Source organism: Crocuta crocuta, unplaced genomic scaffold, assembly GCF_008692635.1.
Source record: "Crocuta crocuta isolate KB4526 unplaced genomic scaffold, BGI_CrCroc_1.0 scaffold77, whole genome shotgun sequence".
Taxonomy (NCBI): domain Eukaryota; kingdom Metazoa; phylum Chordata; class Mammalia; order Carnivora; family Hyaenidae; genus Crocuta; species Crocuta crocuta.
The window spans coordinates 1,318,383-1,344,120 of NW_027532172.1; the positions used below are offsets into that span (position 1 = coordinate 1,318,383).

The 25,738-nt window shown below is 54.2% G+C and overlaps 1 protein-coding gene across 5 annotated transcripts in view; it reads left to right on the plus strand.

The window, feature by feature from the left end:
• Positions 1-7,482: 7,482 nt before the first annotated feature.
• FCHO1 (FCH and mu domain containing endocytic adaptor 1) overlaps positions 7,483-25,738 on the plus strand; it is a 25,437-nt gene continuing 7,181 nt past the window's right edge. Inside the window, exons 1-19 of one of the 5 annotated variants that reach the window (XM_077777083.1) lie at positions 7,483-7,547; positions 9,313-9,357; positions 9,551-9,657; positions 10,070-10,140; positions 15,379-15,470; positions 16,645-16,719; positions 17,749-17,890; positions 19,619-19,771; positions 20,017-20,121; positions 21,407-21,505; positions 21,610-21,706; positions 22,815-22,859; positions 22,974-23,052; positions 23,366-23,390; positions 23,948-24,005; positions 24,432-24,610; positions 24,696-24,720; positions 25,035-25,086; positions 25,593-25,684. In XM_077777083.1, coding sequence (XP_077633209.1) covers positions 10,114-10,140; positions 15,379-15,470; positions 16,645-16,719; positions 17,749-17,890; positions 19,619-19,771; positions 20,017-20,121; positions 21,407-21,505; positions 21,610-21,706; positions 22,815-22,859; positions 22,974-23,052; positions 23,366-23,390; positions 23,948-24,005; positions 24,432-24,610; positions 24,696-24,720; positions 25,035-25,086; positions 25,593-25,684 — 1,345 coding nt within the window. In that variant the 5' untranslated portion in view covers positions 7,483-7,547; positions 9,313-9,357; positions 9,551-9,657; positions 10,070-10,113. Of the gene's footprint in view, positions 7,548-9,312; positions 9,358-9,550; positions 9,658-10,069; positions 10,141-15,378; positions 15,471-16,644; positions 16,720-17,748; positions 17,891-19,618; positions 19,772-20,016; positions 20,122-21,406; positions 21,506-21,609; positions 21,707-22,814; positions 22,860-22,973; positions 23,053-23,365; positions 23,391-23,947; positions 24,006-24,431; positions 24,611-24,695; positions 24,721-25,034; positions 25,087-25,592; positions 25,685-25,738 lie in introns of those variants that run through there. The other 4 variants (XM_077777084.1, XM_077777085.1, XM_077777086.1 and 1 more) reach the window with 4 other exon arrangements.

Sequence of the window (25,738 nt, forward strand, 5' to 3'; positions counted from 1 at the left end):
CTCCAGGAAGCCCTCCCTGTTCTCCCTCTGGTACTGTCCTACCTCACTCCAGGCGCTCCTCTGGCTCCTTCCGACCCACTCCCTTTAAGATGCCAACCTGTCCAGCAGCGAGTCACCCTCCTCTGTTTCTTTCTAGCCTGTAGTCTGGGTTGCTGCCAGGACAGGACAAGGCAGGCACTCATCTACACACAATATGTGCCTTTACCCCGCCTGGCACATAGTAGGTGCTCAGGAAATGTTGATTGCACTGCTGGTAACCTTGGGGATGTTTGTTACTTAACCTCCCCATGGGCCCGCGCCCCGCTCCCCCACCTCTCCCTATCTCAGAAAGAAGAAAATTAGCCTGAATTTCCAGGCGGCCTCAGGCTGTATTGGCAGTGACTGGACCCTCACCCCCACCCCCAAGGCTTCCTTCCCCAACAGACAGTTCAGTTCTTCATCTTGTCCCCCCCATCCCCACAGCACCATTTTAGGATCCAAGGTCAGGGCAGGTGAGAGCTTTGGCACCAGTGCACTTGAGTCAAGTCTTGCCTCTGACATGTCTTCCGAGTGTGACCTCAGAGAGTAACTTCTTGTCCCCGAGGCTCCCTCCGTCCCCACTCCTTTAAAATAAAAATCCCCACCCCCTTTCTCCTAGCTGGGGCTTGGGGGAGGTATGTGTGTGGGGAGTGTGAATGCAGCTGGCCCCACGTGAGTGGTGCCAGGGCCCCCATGAAGCTTCCAGCCTGTTGGGGGAGGGGCTGAGCCCAACACAAAGTCCTAAGCCCTGGGTGGGAGGCGGGGGAGGGGGTGTTGGAACTAAGAGCCAAGGCACCAGGTCAGATGTGGAGCTGGGAGGAGAGCACTCCAGGCAAGAGAACAGCAGGGGCAAAGGCCCTGAGGTGGGACTGGTTCTGCTCGGACAGCACTGAACAGGCAGGGAGAGATTAGGACACGGAGGTGCACAGGGCCCTCCTGCATAGGCCTGGAAGGTCGTGGGGAGGCTGTGGGGTCTTTACTGAGGGCGCTAAGCTGAGGCTTGGAGCTGGAGAGGAAGGTGATCCGTTTCTGTCTGAACCCCTCCTCCCCCAAGGGCACANCTCTATCTCTCTCTGTCTCTCAAAAATGAATAAATGTTAAAAACAATTTAAAATAAAAAAATAAACACGCACGCTGGAATGGAGTGATTAAGCAGAGGGTGGGGCCAGGTTTCCCCCTGTTGGGGAGGCCGGTTATAGACAGGCAAGGGGAGGAGACTAGAAGAATCCGTTTGCTAATGGATTAGGTGTGGAGACATCTGCATGAATTCATGCATAACTTCATAGAGATACAGTTACATATGGAGATATTTACAGATCTGTGTATATACACAGCCATGAGGGCCTAGAAGCAGTGACACCCTGGTGGCAGGCAGGACACACACCTGCTGTCCAGATCTTGGTTTATATTAATACAGCAATGCCCCCTTTATCTGTGGGGAATACATTCCAAGCTTCCCAGTGGATGCCTAAAACCACAGATGGTAGTGAACTATGTATCTATACTATGGTTTCTCCCATACATCCATACCTATGATAAAGTTTAATATCTAAATGAGGCACATTGTAACAATTTACTGCAATAGAAGTTATGTGAATGTGGTCTATCTCTCAGATTATCACCTTGTAATGTACTCACTCTTCTCGTGATGATGTGAGATGATAAAATGCCTCTGCGAGGAGATGAAGTGAATTGAATGACGCAGGCATTGTGATGTCGTGCTAGGCTACTGTTGACCTTCTGACCATCTGCTTCTGGACTGCGGCTGATCACAGGCCACTGACACTGTGCAAAAGGGAAGACTATTTGCATTCTCCAGCAAAAGGCATCAGGGCTGCTCCTTGGAGAAAAGGCAGACTGTCCGATGGGGGCAGGAAAAACACAAAATGAGCATGAAGCATTTTGTAGGGACAAAGTAAGGAGGTGCTAAGAGGGAAAACCCATGGGTGTGATGTGGGCATGTCAAAGAGCCCTGAATGAGCTTCTGATGGCCAGAGTTGAAACAATTTGAGCAAGAAATCCAGTAAAGTAGTATTGGATTTTAACCCAAAGTATAAAATAAATATTCACGAGTCCATACTGATGTGAATGATTGAATAGATCAATAAACAGGGAGAAGAAAGGAATTCAGAATCATTTGTGCAGGGGGAAAGGTGACTCCCCACCCCTTGGGGGGGCGGGGCTGCACACCCTGACCTCCTTTCACAGGGCGCAGCACCAAAAGGGGAAGAGAGTAACTTCGCAGTGGAGACACCTGACAGGTGCCACTTCCGGCAGGTGGGCAAGGTCAAATCGCAGTCCAGAGTTATGCTCGTAGCATGTTATGTGGACTTGGTGTGGCAAGAAGGGCACTTTACCTCGGTGGTCTTCCCCAGAGCCCTCACCCCTCCAGGTCAACCATGAGAAAACACCAGACAAATCACAACTCAGGGATTTCCCGCAATACTCTTGACCAGTTCTTGAAACTGGCAAAGTCATCAAAAACAAGAAAGTCCAAGGGGCGCCTGGGTGGCTCAGTCAGTTGAGCCTCCGACTTCAGCTCAGGTCACGATCTCCCGGTTTGTGAGTTCGAGACCCACATCAGGCTCTCTGCTGTCAGCTCACAGCCCACTTAAGATCCTCTGTCACCCCCTCTGCCCCTTCCTGCATGTTTTTTTTCTCAAAAATAAATTAAAAACATTAAACAACAACAACAAGGAAGTCCAAGAAACTGTCTAACTCCTCTCTCCAGAGGAGCCTAAGGAGACATGAGGACTAAGAGTAAACATGGAGTCCTGGGACAGAGAAAGGATATTAGGGAAAATGGAGAAAATCTGAATAATATATGGACTTTAATTAATAGTAATGTCTTGGTATCGGTTCACAATTGTGACAAATATACCCCATTAATGTAAGGAGTGAATAATAGGGGAAATTGGGCATGGGGCACACAGGAACTCCGTACTAGCTTCACAATCCTTCTGTAAGTCATGAACTACTCTAAAATAAATCATGTTTTTTTTTTAAATTTTTTTATTTTTTTCTTTTCTTTTTTTTTAAAATGTTTTTTTATTTATTTCTAGAGAGAGAGAGACAGCGTGAGCAGGGGAGGGTCAGAGAGAGAGGGAGTCACAGACTCCGAAGCAGGCTCCAGGCCCTGAGCTGGCAGTGAGCACAGAGCCTGACGCGAGGCTCGAACCCACGAATCGCGAGACCATGACCTAAGCGAAAGTCAGACGCTTAACCAACTAAGCCATCCAGGCGCCCCATTATTTTTATTTTTTTAGAGAGAGTGTGAGTGGGGGTAGAGGAACAGAGAGAGAGAGAGAGAGAGAGAGAGAATATTATGCAGGCGCCATGCTCAGCACACNAAGAGAGGGGAAAAAACCCAACCCTATAGTTGCCATGGGAACAGGGACTGTTCTGGGCAGGGGTGGAGGCAACCAGAGGCCCAAGTAGGAAGTCAAGGCAGCATCCAGGCTGGAGATGACTGGGCCTGACCTCGGGCCACGGGCTGAGGAGTTACTGGAAAATGGACAAATTGGGGGTGTTTCAGAGACACAAGGCCAGCAGGACCAACGTGGGTGACAGGAAGAGAAGACTATGGGACTCCGGGGCCCATGTTCCCCGTGGGGGAGCGGGCCTGGTGCCGGGAGATCACCCCAGTGTTCCAAAGGAGGGCTGAATGACAGGTGCATTGTCTAAACCTCATTTTATGAGCGCCCAGGTGAGGGAGGCGGAAACCTTTCTGCTTTGTGACATGACACCATTCTTGAGGATAGTTCCCAGTCCTGGGGCCAGATCCCCAGGCTGCTCTCAAGGATGCGGATTTGCTGTGTGACCTCCCAGCAAGTTCTTGCCTTCTCTGAGTCTCATTTTCTCCAACTGTAAATTGAGAAGCAATAAGGTTCCGCCCAGAAGCTTGTTGAGGGGGACATCAAATAGCTCTGTTCAGTGCCTGGCACACAGTGGGCCCTCAATAAACTGTGGTCACCCCACCCTCCTCCCCCTGGGTCTCAGGTGGCGGGAGAGGCGCCTGTAGCTTTAACTTATGCAAATAAACCGCGGGTGGTGGAAGGGGGGGTGATGGAAAAAANCTCATGCGCACCGCGCCCAGTAGCCCAGGAGGCCACTGGGGGCAAAGGCGCGGCAGGGCATGAGGGATGGCGAAATGGGGGGTTGGGGGCTGCGCGGTGGGCTCCCGGCCTCCCAGCGGCCATAATCGGGGGTCTTTGGAGGGAGATAGGGACCCTTCTCCAATTCCCCCGTCTCCTGGCCTAGAATCGGAGCGTGCAGGAGGGCAGCTATGACGTGAGACCCCTCCCCAAATCTCTTTATTCTAAGCCTGGATCTGGGTGTAGGTTCCAGGGCTGCAAAGATGGGGGCGCCGCTCTCCCTCCAGCCTGGGACCCAGGACAGCCGAAGTGGAGACCGCTCTCAATTTCCCTTTTCCCAGCTCTGGTCTGCAGACCCCTGAGGACAGAGATGAAGAACCCCCCTTCCCTTTTTCTCTGCTGTGAACCCTGATCTGCCTGCAGGAGGAGCTGGGGGGGGGGTCCCTGGGCGCCTCCCCTAGACTGTCCTATCCCAGTCCCCTACCGCAAGGAAGAGGTGGGGGGGCGTTTTACTGGCATCCTCCGTAGGGACCCCCAAGGTTGGAATTCTGGGGAGGGGGTCAGCATGGGGACTGGCCAGGCAAAGCCTGGAAGGGCCTGGAGCATGGACTTAGGGGTGGTCCCTGCCTCGGTGGGGGGTGGGCAGCCAGCATCTGTTCTCCAGGATTAAAATAAATCGAGGTAAATTAGGATCTTGCCGGAGGCTGACTGCGAGTGGGGTGCGGAGGAGGGCTGTGGGGTGGGCGGCCCCTCCATCTGCCTCAAATCTGGGAGTTGCCTGCCCCAGCCGCAGTGGGGACCAGGAGGCAGCTTTGATGGACCTGCCTCACTGGTGACCTTGGGCAGGTGACAGCACCTCCCTGAACCTTGGTTTTCTCCTTTGAAAATGGGGCTCAGGGCTCCAGAGGGTCGATGCTACAGATTCTGAAACCCACACACCCCACCATTTGCTAAACTATAGCTCCCACCTTTGCTTAAGATGTCAGTGGTTTGGGGGTGAGAGGGCAATGGGTTTGGAGACCCCCTGACATGCCTTGCCAGCCTCTGAGCCTCAGTTTACTGTACTGAAAAATGGATTCGCGGTCACTGTGGCATTACTGGAAGGGCTATTCCGCCGGACAGTAAAATATATTACTAAGCTGCGATCATTGGAACAGGGGCTCCACCACCCTGGTCTTACCAGTGGGGCCGCCTGGGGCACACCCTGACCCACATACTGTCACCCACGCCAGGGGCAAGCCAGTTCCTGGGTGGGGTCCTGGGTAGGAGGAGGTGGGAGGCACCAGGCCAGCCCATCTCTTGTCTCTGCAGTGGACACAGGGCTGAGCGTGCAGGACTGGGAGTCCAACACCCCCAGGTTCAGACTTTGATTCTCCCCGTGAGTGGCTTTGCCCTCCTGGACCTTGGTGTGTTCTTCTGTGAAATGGGCTAAATCCCTCTTGGAAGATCAGAGGAGACGTGGGAAGATGGGAGCGCTTTAAATACAGACATGGTCATTATAATGCTAATTACAATATTAGTGATCATAAATGGGGTCACAGCTGACCCGGAGCAGGGGAGGAGAGAAGAGAGTCTTCAAGGGTGTTGCCTGTTGTGTCCCTAGAGCCCAGCAGTCAGGTACACAGTTGGTACTCAATAGGTGTTTGCCAAATAGATGACAGACGGAAGAGACTGGTGGGGAAGACTGAAAACTTCCTGAGCTTGACAGTTTGGTCGCTGTGTGACATGGGGCACGTGCCTCAGTTTCCCCAGCGGGGTGATGGCCAAGATGAGACACTGCCTTGAAGCCACATTGTGAGAATCAAGCCAGATTGTGTAAAGGTCACTGGTGGCTGGGCCTGGACAGAGCGGGTCATTGAAACAGCAGGGCCAAGAAGCCAGTCACGGGAAAGGAAGAGAAAACCCCCCAAACTGGCCCTACCGTGTACAGACTGGAGTCTGGGGGGAGCAAAATGTCAGAGCCTATTTCATTGGACCCTGGAGGCCCAGAGGTCAGGGTAGGGCCAAGGTCACAGCAGGAGGTCAGGGGCTTTGGACAGGTGGCTTAGGTGCCTTCTTTGCCAACTCCATTCCTGTCTCGTGTTAACCTCTCCTGGGTCAGCTCGCATGCTCGACCCAGTGCAGAGCCCCAGGTTTTTGGCGAATTGGTGCTGGGGAAGCAGGATCTCCAGGCAGCCAAAGGATGGGGGCATCGCGGTCACTGTGTGACCTTGGGCAAGTCCCTGTCCATCTTTGGGCTTTGCCCTGGTGCTGTGGACCTATTTTCTCCATCAGATACAGAGACCACTATGTCTTGGACACAATACTTTTAGAGGTCTGTGAGAGTGTTTCAACTTATTTCAAAATCAGAAAGGATGGGGTGCCCAGGGTGGCTCCGTCGGTTAAGCGTCCGACTTTGGCTCAGGTCATGATCTCATGGTCTGTGAGTTCAAGCCCTGTGGCGGGCTCTGTGCTGACAGCTCAGAGCCTAGAGCCTGCTTCGAATTCTGTTGTCTCCCTCTCTCTCTGCCCCTCCCCCCCCACTCACTGTCTCTCTCTCTCTCTCTCTCTCTCTCAAAAATAAATAAACATTACTTTTTAAAAAATCAGAAAGGAAAAAGATGAGCTTTGGCGTCAAAGAATACATTGTATTTTATTTTATTTTTTTTCAAATGTTTTATTTATTTCTAGGAGAGAGAGACACAGCGTGAACAGGGGAGGGTCAGAGAGAGAGGGAGTCACAGACTGAAACAGGCTCCAGGCTCTGAGCTGGCAGTCAGCACAGAGCCCGACGCGGGGCTCAAACCCACGAACGGCGAGATCCTGACCTAAGCGAAAGTCGGACGCTTAACCGACTAAGCCACCCAGGCGCCCCCAAAGAATACATTTTAATATATGATATTAATATATTCATTTCTGTGCCAATGCAATTGTGACATATAGTTGAAATTCTTGTTTTTTACGAGAGGAAGGGGCCCACGATGGTTTTCATGCAGCTCTGCATTTGGGTCTCGGCTGCACAAACATGAGCTTGTGGTCTCCCGGCTTTGAGCCTCGGTTTCCCCTCTGTGAAGCAGGAATCATTAGCCCACCCCAGGATGGTGAGATGTGGAAAGCTTAGCCCAGGACAGACGCAATTTGCGGCATGCTATCATTTCACAACTGTCATGATTGTTATTTGTTGGGTAATAACAGCCCCAGCCTTGGGGCCCCAAGTTCAGGTGCCTCGGTTTACCCATCCGTGGCCGGCCCCGTTCCAGGGAGGTCCCAGGGGTGCTGGTCTGGTGGGGGAGGTGAGATGGCGGTTGGGTGGTAGGCGGGGCAGGGTAAGCTTCCTGTCCCCCACGCACACAGGCCTCGGCTTGGTGCTGCCGGAAGTGGTAGGGGCCCTTGTGCCTGTCTCCCGGTGCCCACCCTGTCTGTCAGGGGCCCCAGCCCCACTCGCTGCCCTGTCCGGTGAGTTCGAGCCCTGTCAGGAGGGCCCCCATGAGCCCCTCCTGCCCCCCCAGGAACAGAAGTGGGGGGGTTGCTTCGGGAGAAAGAGCAGGTGTCACTTCCTGGGCTGGGCGGGAGACTGCGCGGCGCCACCTTTCGCTCCGGCCCCCCGCCCCCCATTACCCCATTACGGTTCTGAGCGGTGGGCCTGGCTGTGGGGAAGAAGGGGGTGGGGACACGGACCCCCAGAGCCTCATGTGTGGCGCCAAACAGGAGTTCTTTGGCAGACAGGCCAGGGACAAAATCACGCTGACCTCGGGACAGTGAGTTCTTTCTTTGGGCCTCAGTTTCCTCATCTGGACAGCTGGGATTGAGCCCCATGGTGTGGCCGTGAAGGCTGAATGAACGGGGACCCGTGGGGCGCTGGGTACAGTGCCACAAACACGCTGGCCGTCCGCGCCGTGTTGGGGGAGGGGCAATATCATCGGAGCTGTGAAAAGAGTAGAGATTCTTGGCTTCTGGGGAACTTGGGCCCAGTGGCTCCCTGGACCCTCTAAGAAGCATCTTCTCACAGAACGTACTGCCCAGTAGGGTGGCCACCAGCCCTGGGAGCTAGGCTGACACCAAGGAGCTGGGGGGAGGGGTCATGCCATTTCATTGTACTTAGTTTAAAATTCAGTTGCCACATGAGGTTAGTGGTTTCCATATCACTCAGCTCTGAGGGATCTGGAGATACTCTGGGTCTAAATCATATCATAAATAAACTTAAATATATATATATTAAAAATATATAGTTTACTTATGTATTTTGAGAGAGAGACAGCATGAGTGGGGGAGGGGCAGAGAGAAAGGGAGAGAGAGAGGATCCCAAGCAGGCTCTGCGCCACCGCACAGAGCCCGATAAGGGCCTCCAACCTACGAAGCTGCGAGATCAGGACCTGAGCCAAACTGAGAGTCGGGTACTTCACCAGCTGAGCCACCCAGGCGCCTCGGGAATATTTGTTGAATGGAATAATTTTTTGCNGAAGGGCCTCCAACCCACGAAGCTCAGATCAGGACCTGAGCCAAACTGAGAGTCGGGTACTTCACCAGCTGAGCCACCCAGGCGCCTCGGGAATATTTGTTGAATGGAATAATTTTTTGCCTGGTGAACGAACTCCTATTCATGCTTTAACCTCCCACCTCCCGTGCCCCCTCCTTCAGTCCAGGCTCCCACACACAGTCCCTTCTAACACTTGGCCCAGCCCTGATCCTGTAGGACTGGTGTGTCTGTGTCTGGCTCTATATCCCTAGGCTGGGGGCTCCTCAGACCCAGGACCCAGGCCTCAGGTCCATCTCGTGGATTCTTGCATTGCCCTGGCCACGTGGGCTCGTGGTGGGGGCCGGGTGACGTATAGAAAAGTCCATGGACCTGGGGCTAGATGACAATGGTTCACATTAAACTCACTCTTAAGATTAGATAAACTGAGGCTCGGCGAAGGCAGCCTTGTCCAAGGTCCTTGCTTGGTCCTTTCCCGGTGAGGCCCCAGGCGCTTTCCCGTTTGTGGTCACCAGCTCTGTCCCTGCTGCCACCGTGCCTCCTAGGCTCCCAGCTGCTGCCGAGCCACCCAAGGGGTCATGAATTATGGATGAGGCCTGCGGGTTCCTGTGACAAGGCCAGCCTCGAGAACGTGCCAAGGACACCAAGTGTCCATCCTGTGCCAGGCAGCTTGGCCCGGCCCCCCTCTGCGGGGAGCCTGGGTTCCCCCCAGGAGACCCCTTCTAGACATTCCCTCTTGTTTTGCAGATGGGGAAACTGAGGCACAGAGCTGGATAGTGACTCAGACACCAGGTGAACACTGGCCTCTGGGAGTCAGGGCTGGGGCTCATGGGGGCAGCACTGCCAGTTGGGTTGTCATGGTGAGGGGTGAGCCCTCCATTCCAGGAGCGTGCGTGAGATGAGGACTGTCGCGAAGGGGTCCTTGGGGACACTTCGGGGACCCCAACCCCTGTGGCTGATCACAGTCCCCGTGTCCATTTCTCAGCAGACCCTTTCCCACAGGAGCTGCCCAGTGTGGAGCTGAGTGCTCAGGTCCTGATTCAGCTGGCCCAGGGTGAAAACCTACTGTCATTTCCTGGCTGTGTGACCTTGGCAAGTGGCTTCCCTCTGCAGGGGGAGGGGCTCAGTTTTTCCATCTGTGAAATGGTCCTGGGATTTTCTGCTCAGACTGGGGCTCATCCAGTGAACTCCTATTTGTGCTTGAAAACCCCACCTCTTGTGCCCTTTCCTCTAGACTAGGCTCCTCAGTCCCTATCCTTCTATCTAGTCTAGCTCTGATGGCACAGGACTTGGAGCATCTATATCCTGATCTGTCACCCCTACTTGGGGGCCAGGCCTGGGGATGAGTCATCTCAGGAGCCCTGGCATGCCAGTCTTGGGGCTTTTGGTTCCTCCTCCATCCTCTCTCTTCCTCTTCCACAGGGAGGTAAAGTTGGAATTTCCCCTCTTAGGCCCAAGCTGGCCATGGCTTTGCAGCTCAAATTTGCCTCTCTCTTTTGAACAGGGACTAAACAGGAACCTGCGGGGGTCTCCACAGAGGCCATCAGGATGTCGTATTTTGGGGAGCATTTTTGGGTAAGTAAGAAGCACTTTTATTTTGATGGGGGCTCCCAGAAAGGCTGTGGGGACTTTTATGGAGACGGGGGTATGTGGCGGCCTATGGACAGAGCCTTGGACAGGTGGAGGGTCTGCAAGATAGAGAAGTCAATCTGGGAGGAGTCAGGCTGGGTCTGAGTCTATACCCTGACTTCATGAACCTTGTGACCTTGGGCAAGTCACAGCTTCAACCACAGGGAGACTAAGGCCCAGACTAGGATTCTCTCTTCTGAAGTCACCTAGTTGAGAAAGTGCAGAGTCAGGTCTCAAACGCAGGGCCGGACTGGACTGAACTTCCAGGCTCTGGGGTCGTCTCAGCCAGGGAATTTCCACGTCTTTCCCATCCTGGAGAGTTGGGGGGTTTCTTGACTTGGCCCCTAGTGGCCCCCGCAGCCCACTGCCTTGCGGGCTGGGGACCACATACTGTGACCCAAGGGGGCCCAGTGAGACAAAGTTGTTTTCATTCAGTCCCTCCCTCCCTCCCCGCCACCATCCCTCCACACCCAGCCTACTGTGCAACAGACAGTTCATCCTGGCTCTGGCCCCAAGAAGCCCCCAATCTGGGAATCATAGAGCCAACCAGAGACCTGCAGCCTTGCTGGGTCAAGGCTGGGCCCAGCCTTGGGGGCAACCAGAGGAGGGCTGAGAGCCGTGTCACCCATGGGCTTCGAGAGCTGAGATTTTCCAGGATGTAAGAAAGGCGTTTCAGGCAGGGGGAACAGCCTGCGCCAAAGCCCAGAAGTGTGACAAGGGTGACTAGCTGAGGACACACAGGGACTCCTCTTCCAGGGCCAGGCTACTGGGGAGCCACAGAGAATGTATGAACAGAACAATCTAGGAAGGACCAGGGCAGAAAGCCCCTTCCCCAGTTGCATGCCCAGAGCTTGTGGAGAGGAAGCTTGTTGCTAGGTAACTGGTTGCCCCTGGCAACAGGCCTGCTCCCTCCCTTTTCCCCTCCCCAGCTGGGGCTCCTCTTACTGCCACTCGCTTTCTTAAAGGGGCCTCACCCCCTTGCCACCCGTGGGGAGGTCATGGGGGGAAGGGGCCGAGGGGGGAGGGGGCTTGACCTCCACCTTCTCCCCAAGGGTCAGATTCCCCGGATTTGTCTCTGAATAGCTACCTGACCCCAGCAAGGGGCCGCCCCTCTCTGAGCCCCTTTTGGCGCCCCTGTGTAAGGCGGTTGACCCTTTTGATGATCAGTGGTCGCCCACGTTTTGGAAAACAGTGGCACCTACATTTATTTTAAATTCCATTTAATGGCATGAGGCACCTACATTTCTTTTAAACCCTTCTTAATTGCATGAGGCATGCAAGCTTGCTGCAGAAAATTCAGATCAGCGGAGAGAAAATAGAAGCCGCCCCCGGTGCACACCTCACCCGTGGACAGCCTGGTACAGAGTGGATAAGGGCTTTGGGTTCGGGATTTGATCTGGGCTCTGCTGGGAGCCCTTGGGCCAGTGACTTCGTGTCTCCAGGCTTCAGCTTTCCCATCTGGGAAAGGGGATAGAATTCCTGCCTCTCTAGGACTCAGGGGGTACCCTGGGATGCCAATCACTGGCACTGTTTCTTTTCATCAATCCTTTGTATTGGTGGCTCTTTGCTGGGTGGCGCTGGGGCCCTCGGTGGCCTGAAGAAGTCAGGGGAGAGCAAGCCAGATAGGCAAGCCCTAATTCCACTGGGCCAAGGCAGGGCTGGAGGCATAGAGGGCACTGGGGAGTCAGGACGGAAGTGTGAGCAGGACAGGGACATCATCAAGCTGTGTTAGAGAGATCCCTCTGGGGTTGGCGTGGGGGCAAGACTGGAGTCCAGAGGTTCTGATAAGAGACACGGGCCCAAGACACCCCCTCCTAGGACCCTCACAGCCAGCACAGCCCGAGAGACGCAGATACCCCTGGGGGCCTTGCCAGGTCTGGGAAACAGGCCAGGGGTTGGCTCTGAGTCAGCCCCAGATGCTGGCCTGGGCGGCGGTGCCTGGTGCAGCCTTCCTCGAGGATCCCCTGGGTGGGGCGAGGGGGGGGTGTCGCTGCTGGGCCGGTTTGCTGTGCCCCCACCGCTGTGTACAAAGTCCTATGTTCAGCACCGTACCAGCCTCATCTCACCAACACCTTTGGGAAGTGGGTGCTGTCATTAGCCTCAACTGTCGGGTGAGGAAACTGAGGCCCCGAGAGGTGAAGTCACTAGCTCAGAGTAACCTGGCGCATAAAAGGAGGCTCTGACACATGTCCTGGGAAGCAAGAGGGAGCAACATTGAACATTCAGGGGAGCGGCTGGGAAGTTTCCTGAAGAGGGTGGGCCTGGAGATGATCCTTGAGAGGTCGGAAGGACTTGGATGGATGGAAAGAGAGGCAGCCGGGTGGGCTGGATTGCAGGAGCAGCCCAGGCAAAGGGACAGTTGTAGGAAGGCACGGGATGTCTTTGCACAACTTGTCATTTTTTGGGCGAGGCCAAGAGGAAGCTGGGGGGGGGGGGATTGGAAACACACTTTCCAGGGGCACCTGGGTGGCTCAGTCGGTTAAGCGTCCAACTCTTGCTTTCAGCTCAGGTCATGATCTCCTAGTTAGTGGGTTCAAGTCCCGTGTTGGGCTTTGCGCTGACAATGTGGAGCCTGCTTGGGATTCTCTCTCTCTCCCTTTCTCTTTGCCTCCCCCCCACCTCTCTCAAAATAAATAAATTAATTTAAAAAAATGAGGGGCTCCTGGGTGGCTCAGTCGGTTAGGCTTCTGAGTTCAGCTCAGGTCATGATCTCATGGTTTGTGAGTTCGAGCCCCACACTGGGCCTTCTGCTGTCAGTGTCTTAATCTTCTTTTATTTATTTATTTATTTATTTATTTTTATTTATTTATTTCTAGGAGAGAGAGAGAGAGACAGCGTGAGCAGGGGAGGGTCAGAGAGAGAGGGAGATACAGACTCTGAAATAGGCTCCAGGCTCTGAGCTGGCAGTCAGCACAGAGCCCGACACGGGACTCGAACCCATGAACCGTGAGATCATGACCTAAGTGAAAGTCGGACACTTAACCGACTAAGCCACCCAGGCGCCCCGTCAGTGTCTTAATCTTAAGACAGACTTAAGATCCTCTGATCCTCTGTCTCCCTCTCTCTCTGCCCCTCCTCTACTTGTTCTCCCTCTTTCTCTCAAAAATAATTAAGCATTTAAAAAAAATGAAAGAGGGGCGCCTGGGTAGCTCAGTCGGTTGGGCATCCGACTTCGGCTCAGGTCATGATCTCACAGCTCATGGGTTCGAGTCCCGTGTCGGGCTCTGTGCTGACTGCCAGCTCAGAGCCTGGAGCCTGCTTCAGATTCTGTATCTCCCTCTCTCTCTGACCCTCCCCTGCTCACACTGTCTCTGTCTCTCAGAAATAAATAAAACATTAAAATTTTTTTTTGAAAAATGAAAGACTATTGCGAGCTAAGGGCTTGACTTAAGCAGCTGGTGGAAATAGGGAGCTATGTACGATTCTAGAATGAGTGACTGTTGGAAGATTTGTGCTCGAGGCTGTGCTGGTTCTGCCCCAGTCCTGGCCTCCGCTTCTCCCTCTGTGCAGCAAGAGGGATTGTGTGGTAGTGACTTCTGGCTTTAGCCTTCACGTCTCCAGGTAATTCGGAGAGCGAACTCAGCAGGTTGGAGGAGGATGGAGGAGAAACCACCGTTAGTGGACGGCCTGCAAGTACTACCAAAGGGATTGCTTCCAGGATCTCTTTCGGGAATTGATGCCATATCCGCTCGGCAAAGCCCCATTTGGTGCTAAAACGCCTCCAGTTCCTCAGACCCCAGCTGATCTCCCTTTTTTTTTTTTTTAATATTTTTTATTTATTTCTAGGAGAGAGAGAGACAGCGTGAGCAGGGGAGGGTCAGAGAGAGAGGGAGTCACAGACCGAAACAGGCTCCAGGCTCTGAGCTGGCAGTCAGCACAGAGCCCGACACGGGACTCGAACCCATGAACCGTGAGATCATGACCTAAGTGAAAGTCGGACGCTTAACCGACTAAGCCACCCAGGCGCCCCTGATCTCCCTTTTTGATGAACAGCCCAGAGTTCGGACCTGATGCCCTTCACGTGTCACGCGACCTGGCTGGCATTAAAACAGTTGTTGCCTCATTTTCTCCCCTGTCCCTTTCCTCAAGGCATGGCGTCCAGAGCTTGCGTTTAGAATAGTGGTAAAAACTGCCTTTTTAAGTCAACGTATTTGGAGAAGAAACATGAGCAAACTTAATGCCAAATATTAAAATAATACCACGAATTAGCAAAAACTAGGGTTTCCTTTGGGGGATTTGGGGAACCCTATGTGGATCATCTTGGTGTTTACTTCATCCTCATATGAGAGGTGGGTGACTCCCCAGCCCCATCTTAACAAGGAGCCACTAAAAGTTCAGAGAGCCACAGTGACTTGCGCAGATCACGCAGCACAGCCCTGGCATCCCCTACCGTGGTGAACCCAGAACTGATAGGAAGAGATTTTGTGCGAGGCACCCGGGTAGAGGCACTCTTCCTGCCAGCCCTAGGTAACCAGCAGAATAACTCATCTGTTCATTTATTAAACAAAGTCAGGTGCCTTTTTTTCCCCCTCCCCTCCCCCTGTACTGGATACTGCGGGGTCCTGAGAGAGGCATCAGACCCAGACCATGCTCTGGGGGGTGTCAAAGAGGAAGTTTCCATGTTGAAGGGAACAGGAAACAGCGACTTAAACATCCGGGGTTATAATGGCTCACAAAAGTGAAACCTTGGGGGGAAAGGTGGCTTTCAGAGATGGTTTGATCCAGTAACTCGACTCAACATACTGTTTTATTCGGACTCCATCGGGTTCAGCTTCTTTCCGAAGTTCATGGTTTCCACTTGGCTTCCAATATCTCCTAGGCCCACATAATTCCTCATTTATGGAAAGGTGCCGACAAAAAACAGGGGAAGAGACTGATTGAGTCCAGAAATAGGCATAGAGACTCAGAGAAACATAGAGACAACACGCGAAAGAGAAGCTCTCGCTCTCACTCTTTCTCTCAGCCGGGGAACCCCCAGGCTTCTCTCTGATTGGACCAATTCAAGGCCCATGAATTGACCAAGGGGAGAGACAGCAGGCGGATTGGCTCAGGCCGGAAGCCATCCCCACTGCCCAGGGGTCGGGCTTCTGCTGGTTGGCTCCTCCGGTCACGCCCCCGTTGCTAGGCAACCTTGATGCCTCCACTTCTACCCCTTTTCTCATTCTCCACGTCCATCCCCTGCAGGGTGAGAAGAACCATGGCTTTGAGGTCCTGTACCACAGCGTGAAGCAGGGGCCCATCTCCACCAAGGAGCTGGCCGACTTCATCCGGGAGAGGTGAGGCTCCCCAGGCCCCGGCCACACCTGGCCCCGGCCCCACNCCCATCCCACCGCCTCCTCTCCACCCCCGGCCGACCTGCTGGAACGCCCTGGAAACCAGCGGTTCTCAACACTGTCGGCCCTCTGCCCGCTTGTCAACAATTCCCAGGTTTCTGACGCCTCTTCCTGAAGAGATGATGATGTGACCTACTTACAAGGGGAATTTTGAAAACTCAGTCTCTGAGTATGATGAAACACATGTATGATGAAATAATCCACATTTTCGGCCTGTAAATGCTCCGACGTCTGTATCCCAGAAAACAGACTACGTTTAAATTGCAAGACAGCCTTCTCGCTAGCTGAATGCGCATTAAATCCGGGCAGAGTGCAGAAGATTATAACCAGGTTTTTCTCCTTGTGGCCGTCAAGCGAGACCTGTCCGAGCTGTATAGGACAGAGGCCACTCTTTATTTTGAGAGCCCTCCTGGGTCCATCCACTGTTGCCCGTCGTACCCTATGGGCGCCTCAATCAAAAAATGAGCCCGTGGGTAGTTGGTATTAACGGCGTATATTGTTGCCCCAAACAAAATGGACGTTCTGTTAATCTGGACGAAAATGTGAGTGGAGATGAGGTGGGCATTTAGCAGTGTCTGTTCAAAGGGAAAAAGGTACTATGAGTTTGTCTCTTGCAGTTAAGCAAGACAAAGCATATAAGGCATTTATAGTATGTGCTCAAAAAAAATTTTTTTTTTAAATATTTTTATTTCTGAGAGAGAGAGCATGAGCAGGGGAGGGTCAGAGAGAGAGAGAGAGAGAGACACAGAATCTGAAACAGGCTCCAGGCTCTGAGCTGTCAGCGCAGAGCCCAATGTGGGGTTAGAACCCATAAACTTCGAGATCGTGACCTGAGCTGAAGTCGGACGCTCAACCGACTGAGCCACCCAGGCGCCCCATCAAAACTTTTTGTATCTGATGCTCTGCTACTGCTGTTTCTACTACTGATGTTGGTGAAACATGTTACTTAACCTCACCTGCCTGTGAATTTCCCAAATGCCTCTCCCAGCAGGGAACTACACCATCCTCCTTGAGAGCTGCTGCTCAGATGTTTGAATGGGGAAACTGAGGCCTGAGGGGATGGAGCGTCTCCCGAGGGTGCCCAGAACCTTCTGCATCTTTTCTCCATTCTATTCAGGGCCACCATCGAGGAGACCTACTCAAAGGCGATGGCAAAACTTTCCAAGCTGGCCAGCAATGGGACCCCTGTGGGGTGAGTGGGCCAGAGGCTGAGGGAGGGGTCACCAAGGCTGCAGTGTCCTGGGGTCCCAGGGGCCTACTCCTGGGTGATATGTAGAATAGGGAGTCAACCCTCCCCCGCATAAGGGGCTAATTGGACGGAAGAATATAAATCGGTCATTCACTTCCTCCTCGTTCATGCATTCGACACATATTTGCCTGTTGTGTGCCGGACACCATTCTAGTTACTGGAGACCCACAGGAATCAAGACAGATAACACCCCAGTCATGTGCATGCCATGTTCATGCCACGTTCATGGAGGGTGTGCAGCAAGATAATGTTAACTACAAACATGAACGAAAAGTCCCTTCCTGGGGTGAAGAGCTCTAGGAAGGGGAGGAAATGGGAGAGTGAGACGTCAGGTGCTTCGTCGGGGGTAGGCTTGGTCCCCTGAGCCGAGACCTTGATAATGGCATGGAGCCAGCTCCAGGGGTATCAGGGTCAGAGACCCAGACAGGGAGCTCAGCAAGTGCAAAGGTACTGAGGCAACTGTGGATTTTGCGTGTTCAAGGAAGAGCAAAGAGGCTGGCGTGGCCGCAGGGCCAGAGTGAAGGAGGGATGAGACCAGAGGTTGGATGAGGGAGAGGGGGAGGGGCCACAGGGGCCCAGTTCACAGGTGATGTGGTCCCATTGGCATTTGCAGAGTTTCCTGGGGCTGCTCTGGGGCAAAGTTTCTGGGGAGGGGGGGAGGGAGGCCAAAGAGGTCATCTGCCGATGTGGGAAAGCCCTGTGAACTTGGTTTGGGTGAGTTGAGCCTTAGCTGCCCTTGAGTATCAGCTGGGGCCTGGAGTCCAGAGTGAGGATGCTGGGGCCTCAGAGCCTGAGTGTCAGTTTCCTAAGGAACCTTTGGATGAGTTGTGGAGCGTCCTATGCCTCAGTTTCCCCCATCTGCCACAGCCCCACCTCGTAGTTGCGGTGCAGTTGCCTTAGCAGGGTCTGGGGTGCATGGTGGGTGCCGGCTGGGGTGGGGCCTGCCGGACCCTGGGTGTGACCTGTTTCCAGGACCTTCGCCCCGCTCTGGGAGGTCTTCCGAGTCTCCTCAGACAAGCTGGCGCTCTGTCACCTGGAGCTGACACGGAAGCTGCAGGACCTCATCAAGGACGTGCTCCGCTATGGCGAGGAGCAGCTCAAGGTGCACAAAAAGGTGTGTGCTGCTCGGCCCCGCCCGGCCAGGCGAAGGGGGGACCACGGTGGCTGGAAGGACCCGAGAACCTCTGGGGCCTTTGAACCCCTCCAGCTCCTGGCGTGCGTCCCTCTGTGAATTCAGTCGATTCCGCAACGTCAAACTGAGTCCTACAGACCGGAGCCCTGTCTAATGTCGGACACGATTCTAGACCAGGGGTCTGCAAACTATGGGCCACCGACCAAATCCAGCCTGGTTTTGTACAGCCTTAGAGCTGAGAATGGATTTTACATTCTTTTTTTAAAAAAATTTTTATTTATTTGTTTTTTAGTGCTTATTTATTTTTGAGAGAGAGAGGAAGAGACAGGGAATGAGTGGGGGAGGGGCAGAGAGAGTGGGAGACAGAATCGGAAGCAGGCTCCAGGCTGTGAGCTGTCAGCACAGAGCCCGACGCGGACCTCGAACCCACGAACCGCAAGATTGTGAACCGAGCTGAAGTCAGACGCTTAACTGACTGAGCCCCCCAGGCGCCCCTGGTTTTTACACTCTTAAATGCTTGGGGGGGAATCAAAAGAAGAGTATTTCATGATAGGTGAAAACTCTATGACCCTTAGATTTCAGTGCCAATAAATAAAGTTTTATTGGCTCAGAGCCACATCTATTCTTGTCAAAAATGGGAGTTGGGAGACTGCCTGGGTGGCTCAGTCAGTTAAGCATCCGACTCTTGATTTCAGCTCAAGTCATGATCTCACGGTTCATGGGTTCAAACTCCGCATCTGGCTCTGTGCTGACAGCTCAGAGCCTGGAGCCTGCTTCGAATTCTGTGTCTCCCTCTCTCTCTGCCCCTCCCCTGCTCTGTCTCTCAAAATGAATTTAAAAATAAACATTAAAAAAAAATAGTAGATCCAGAGTTCTCATCAGGAGGAAAAAAAAAAAAAAGAGGGGGGATTCGTAGTCGTTTACACTCTACACTTGAAAATGGCTAAGATGGTGGGGACGCCTGGGTGGCTCAGTCAGTTAAGCATCTGACTTCAGCTCAGGTCATGATCTCATGGTCCTGGGTTTGAGCCTCACATCGGGCTGTGCGCTGACAGTGTGGAGCCTGCTTGAGATTCTCTCTCCCCCCGCCCCCCGCCCCCAGTTCTCTCTCTCTCTCAAAATAAATACCCCCCAAGAAAAGAAATTTTTTTGTAAATGGCTAAGATGGTAGATTTTATGATGTGTGTGTTTTCCCTTCAGGTGTTTTTTTTTTTTAGAGCTAGGGGACAAGGATGTATTCTGTGGGCTGATGGAGAATAGTCTTGGGAATAGATTATTAAGCTGAAAATGCTGTGAGTTAAACAGAGGTTGGCCCTATTTGTCATTAAAAAAAAAGTGCTGGGACAAACACATTTGCTGGTCAACTTGCCGATTATTTCTGGAAACTATTTATTCCTAGGCAGAGGGGTTGGAGGTGGTAGGTTTTCCCCTGAGCTCACCCCATACAACTTTCTGGAATAGGAACTATGTGTAAATATTACCCAGTTAAAAAGTTAAAAAGTTTTAGGGGCACCTGGGTGGCTCAGTTGGTTAAACGTCTGACTTGGGCTCAGGTCGTGATCTCACAGTTTGTGGGTTCAAGCCCGTGTATCTGCTTCGGATTCTGTGGTCTTCCTTCCTCTGCCCCTCCCCTGGTTGCGAGCACCGGCCAGGGGGCGGGGGAGGGGAGCGGCCGGGGCCACCCACACTCCCCCTGCCCCACCCCTGCAGTGCAAAGAGGAAGCGGTGGGCACTCTGGACGCGGTGCAGGTCCTGGCAGGGGTCAGCCAGCTCCTGCCCAAGTCCCGCGAGAACTACCTGAACCGCTGCATGGACCAGGAGCGGCTGCGGAGAGAGAGCACCAGCCAGAAGGAGATGGACAAGGTGGGCCCTCAGCCGCGGGTCCCCTGCCGCCGGCGCTCTGCAGATCAGGGGCTGTGCGAGGGGCAGCGGGGTTGCCGATGCGAGTAGGAAAACATACCGCAGAGCGATGGTTCTTGAGCCTCCGGTGGGCCTCACACCCTGGGCACCCCAAGGAGTCTACCTGCGGGCGATGGCAATGGGCAGGGACTGGGAGGCAATACCTCGCTTGTCCCCTCCTGACCTCATCCCCCGCCCTGTGCCCCTAGGCAGAGACCAAGACAAAGAAGGCGGCGGAGAGCCTGCGGCGCTCGGTGGAGAAGTACAACTCTGCCCGCGCCGACTTTGAGCAGAAGATGCTGGACTCGGCTCTGGTAAGAACCAGGCGCCTGTACCTCGGAGACTCACACGTTCCTTGGCCCGGGATCTATGGGCCTCGGAAGTCCAGAGCCTCTGAGAGCCTGGACTCCCAGGAGCCTTAGAATCACGGGTTTAAAGCCATAGAATTCTAGAGCCTGTTAGCTGTGGCTGTGGTTGTTGGCATTCTTTCAAAAGCCAAAGGCTTTCCGTGCCTCGGTCTCCCCATCTGTAAAATGGGAAACGTAATCGTGCCTGCCTCATAGAGTTTCTGTGAAGATTAAATGAGTCACTCTATGTGATGTTTTCAGACTAGTACCAGGTGTGTGGAAACCACTCTAGAAGGAATTAGAATTTCTATCATTATTAATGAGGTTTTTGAAAAGGACAGGGCAGGACTGAGAAGCCAGGAGCCTACTGATGGATCATAGCGGCTGAAGGACCTGGGTTCTGCCTCAGTCTCCATTCTTCATCAGCTATGTTACTTTTTTTTTTTTAAATATTTTTATTTATTTCTAGGAGAGAGAGAGACAGCGTGAGCAGGGGAGGGTCAGAGAGAGAGGGAGTCACAGACTGAAACAGGCTCCAGGCTCTGAGCTGGCAGTCAGCACAGAGCCTGACGCGGGGCTCGAACCCACGAACCGCGAGATCATGACCCAAGCGAAAGTCGGACGCCTAACCGACTAAGCCACCCAGGCGCCCCTATGTTACCTTTTTATAAGACACTGTACCTCTCTGGGACTCTACCCACATGTATGAAAAGCAGATTGAAATCGCAGGATTAGGAACCGGATTTTTTTTTCTGACTTTGCAAGTGGTACAAAGTCGCAAATGATAGAAACCTTCATTCAGACTGACAAGGAAGATGAAAGGCTAAGGGAACTGAAAAGTTTGAAGGGGGAGCTTCAGGCACGGCTAGATCCAGGCACTCGGATGGTCTTGGCAGGAAGTTGTGCCTCTCTGCCTTTTGAGTCTGTTTTTCTCCCTGGGGACTTCACTCCCAAGCAGAGATGCCCTCCTGGGAGTGTAAGTGTGTGTTTGTTGGCGGGGGGGTTGGCATGCGGTCGCAGCAAAGTGACCGCCAGCAGCCTCCACATGAATCCCATCAACTCATTGACCTCTGGTATGAAAGTATCTCTTTTCCCGTAGTTTTAGCAAAAGCCCCAGGGAAGACTTTCATTGGCCCTTCCGCACCCAGTCACTGAGGCCAGGGGGTTGGAACATTCTGATTGGTCAGGCGGTTCACATGGCCACTCCTCATGGCCCCCCACCTTCCCATGTGCCCCTTCCCTCCTGGCCCAGCGCTTCCAAGCCATGGAGGAGACCCACCTGCGGCACATGAAGGCCCTGCTAGGCTCCTACGCCCACTCTGTGGAGGACACCCATGTGCAGATCGGGCAGGTGAGTGGCACCATGGGTAGGAAGCAAGGCAAAGGGTGCCAGGCAAGAGGGCGCTGTAAGCACCTAGTTACACGCCTCCTCACCCCCCACCCCCCCGGGCCCAGGTGCACGAGGAGTTTAAGCAGAACATAGAGAATGTCAGCGTGGAGATGTTGCTGAGGAAGTTTGCAGAGAGCAAGGGCACAGGCCGGGAGAAGCCTGGTGAGTTGGGACTCCATGGGGGGTGGGCTCTGGGGCCACAACTATAGGGGAAGGAACAGGACTCAAGAGACAGGAGATTGAACCTCCCTAGGCCTTGGTTTCCTCATCAGAAAAATGGGCTGATGACAAATCTAACTCTGCAGCCCACAGAGGAAAAGGGTTTGATGCCCCGTCAGTTTGTTTTTGTTTTTTTAACTTTATTTAAGTAATCTCTACACCCAGGGGTGCCTCGGTGGGTCAGTCGGTTGAGCATTGGACTTCAGCTCAGGTCATGATCTCATTGGTTGTGGGTTCGAGCCCCGCATCGGGCTCTGTGCTGACAGCTCAGAGCCTGGAGCCTGCTTCAGATTCTGTGTCTCCCTCTCTCTGCTCCTCCCCTGCTCATGCTCTCTCTCTCTTTCTCAATAATAAATATTAACAAAAATATAAAAATAATAATAATAAATTCATTTCTATACCCAACATGGGGCTCAAACTCAGAGCCCCAAGACCAAGAGTCACATCCTCTTTTGACTGAGCCAGCCAGGTGCCCCTTGATGACCCATCTTATGTGTAAATCTCTTACAACCAGACACCAGAGGGACCTTGAAGGCCAGGCCCAGCTCTTCATACTTTACCCTGAGGGCCCAAGGGAGCCATTGAGGATTGTTGAGCAAAAGAACCAATTTGGAAGAAAAAGAAAAACAAACCTGTCCAAATGCGAGGTCAGGGAAGAGTTGAGAGCAGAAGTTTTGGGGTCAGATCTGGGTTTGTGTCTGTTCTTCACTACTTGTGATGTGACCTTGGATGTCTGTCTTGACTTCTCTGAGCCTCAGTCCACTGTACAGACTCATGGTCCCTCCCCCGACCCCCTCAAGTGCCTGTGAGCAATGCCAGAAGTAAAAAAAGCAACTCGGGCATCACTCCATCCAGTGCTCTCCGAGGTGGGACCGGAACCCCGTCCCACTCGTGACCGTCTCTGGGGCTGGCTCTGATCTTGGCTTGTGCACTGGACCCTGGCTGGCCTCGAGCTCAGACCCAGGTGCCTTTGTGAGTCCACGGGTGTGCTGGTCCCCTTCCTGGGCCCGGTCTCCCGGCCGGGCTGAGTCTCCCATCTCTTCTATCTCAGGACCTTTGGATTTTGAGGCATACAGTACGGCTGCCCTGCAGGAAGGCAAGTACGTCTGGGCCTGGCTGCCCAGGCTGGACGCCGGGGAGGCAGGAGGCGGGTCTGAATGGGAAGGGGGCACCCCCAGGGCTCAGCTGCACCCCCTTTCTCTGTTCTCAGCAATGAAACGTTTGCGGGGAGCCAAGGCCTTTCGCCTCCCAGGACTGACTCGGCGGGAGCGGGAGCCGCCTGCGGCTGTGTGAGGAGCCCCCCCAGCCCCACCCAGCCCTGGCCCCGGCTAGGCTAGCCCGGGATCCCTTCCCTCTTCCCAGGCTATTCACAAGGCCCCTGCTGAGGGTAGCCCGGGAGAATTCCTGTTCCAGGCTACCCCAGACTCACTGCCCCCAGCCCCAGGCAAACCCCCGGGTCCCATCACCTGAAGGACCAGCTCAGGACAATATCATGGCCCAGGGGCCACCCCCAGGCGCCATGTCTCGTGTTGGGGGGGTGGGGTCCGGGGCATCCAGATGAGGTGGAAGAGCTGACATGAGCATCTCTTTCTCCATCCCCAGAGATTCCCTGGAGCCTGATTCAGGGGTGAGTAAGTGCGAGGCGTTCAATCCCACTGTGGGCCCCCAAGGCTGGAGCTCGAGTCTAAATCTCATCCTGGCTCCCTGTGGGAGGGACTGATGTCCCCACTTAGCTTCAAGGTGCCCCTCAGTCTTACCACCTTAGTACAGAGCATGGCATACCCCGTTCTCTCAAGAACCCGCCTGCACGGTGGAAGACTGTTGTTGCCACTGGGGCTGTGTTTTGTTTTTTGATTTTTAATTATTTCTAGGAGAGAGAGAGAGACAGCGTGAGCAGGGGAGGGTCAGAGAGAGAGGGAGACACAGACTCTGAAATAGGCTCCAGGCTCTGAGCTGGCAGTCAGCACAGAGCCCGACGCGGGGCTCGAACCCACGAACCGCGAGATCATGACCTAAGCGAAAGTCGGACGCTTAACCGACTAAGCCACCCAGGCGCCCCGCGCTGTTTTTAGGTCCGAGTCGGGGCCCAAAGGTCTGAGTCCGGGCTGAGTCCCCGAGGGGGTGTGGCAGGAAGAGACGGGAGGTTCAGTAGCTGGGAGCCTGACTCCCTGCGTGTCCCCCTAGACGTGTCCGGAGGTGGATGAAGAAGGTTTCACTGTCCGGCCTGATGTGACCCAGAACAATATCCTCCTGGTGCCCCCTGGCGGCAGCTGTGGGCGCAGCAAGGACAAGGCGCTGTCCGCAGCGATCCCTCCGCGATCAGCAACCTTCTCTGTGCACCTCCTGCGGGGAGTCTCCAGGGGAGACAGAGCACATTCAAAAGAAGACACCTGCCCTGTGGGGTCAGGGCTGAGGAAGAGGAAGAGAGAAGGAGCCAAGAGGGCTTCCTGGAGGAGGGGGCACCGGTGTTGGGGTTTAGCATCACACCAAGAGTTTGCTAGTTAGGGCCGGCCATGCTTGTGCAAAGGCCTTGGGGCAAATACATGGTGTCGAGGCCAGGGTGGCAAGTAGTGATAGGTGGGATGGTGTAGGGCCCTGAAGGGTGTGAGCAGGAAGGGGTGGGTGAGCCCTGTGTCGGGATCTGCTTGGCTCCTTGACTGCAGCGCACGCACGGCGGAGCCCTCCCGCTTTTCCTCCAGTGACTCCGATTTCGACGATGAGGAGCCCCGCAAGTTCTACGTGCACATCAAGGCCGCCCCTGCCCGGGCGCCGGCCTGCAGCCCCGAGGCAGCCGCGGCTCAGCTCAGGGCCACAGCCGGCAGCCTCATCCTTCCTCCTGGCCCCGGGGTGAGGCATAGGAGGGGTGCCCCCGGGTGGGGCCGCTGGGGCCTGTTGGATGCGCCCAACCTGACGCCCCCCGCTTTGTCCACAGGGCACCATGAAACGCCATTCTTCACGTGAGCAGCCTGTCAAGGGGAACACGGGCGCGGGGGGGAGCGCGAGGAGGGGAGGCTGGGCCGGGAGTGTGAGTGCAGCTTGGAATCCCAGCTCTGCCGTGTGCCCCACTCTGACCCTCAGTCTCGTCTTCTATAAAATGGGGTCATTATGAGAATTAAATGAGAGCTGAGACAGGTTAGCCCAGGCTCAGATCCCTCTTTGCCTTGCTTGCTGTTCACCTCGGTCGGCTCCAAGCCTTAGTCTCTTGGTCTGTGGTGGAGGGACCACCGTAGGCAGGGTGACAGGAAGGTTCAAGGTGGTGCATCTCTCGTAGGGGACGCTGCTGGGAAACCGCAGAGGCCTCGATCTGCCCCAAGAGCCAGCAGGTAGGTCCTATAGTGGGGGGGGACATTGGGCCAACATGAACGAGCAGGTGGGGACTGTCCCCAACTCCTCTCTCCTCTTCCCCAGCTGCCTCCCTGCGTCTCTGCCTCCCCTCCTCTCGGGTAGGGAGTTGAGGGCATGCTGTCTTTGAGGAACCATTTAGTCATTCATTTGATGAACGTTTATTAAGCACTTGCTGTGTACCCCTGCTATTCTGGGTTCAGAGACATATGCCCAGGACAGATCTTCCTTCCTTCTCAGATTCACATTCTTATGGCTCAGATTTTAAAAACAGCAGATAAGTTAGAGTGTGCCCGATACTTCCAGGTGGCTGTGAAGAAACTAAAGCAGGCAGGGTGGTGGAAGATACCAGTGGGCAACTGTAGTTGAGGCCGTGGAGGCTGCTCTAGGGTGGGGGGCTTTGAACCCAGCCTTGAAGACAGCAGCACAGGGCTTCAGGGAGGGCCAGGGAAACAGAGCTCAGGACAGAGGACAGCCTGTGCGNCAGCTGTGCGGAGAAGCTTCAGTCAGATGAGCAGTTTTCCAAGAACCTCTTTGGGCCGCCCCTGGAGTCGGCCTTTGACCATGAAGACTTTACAGGTGATGGGGGTAGGGACTTCGGGGGCCAGCCTTGGCTAGCGAAATGGCTGGGTC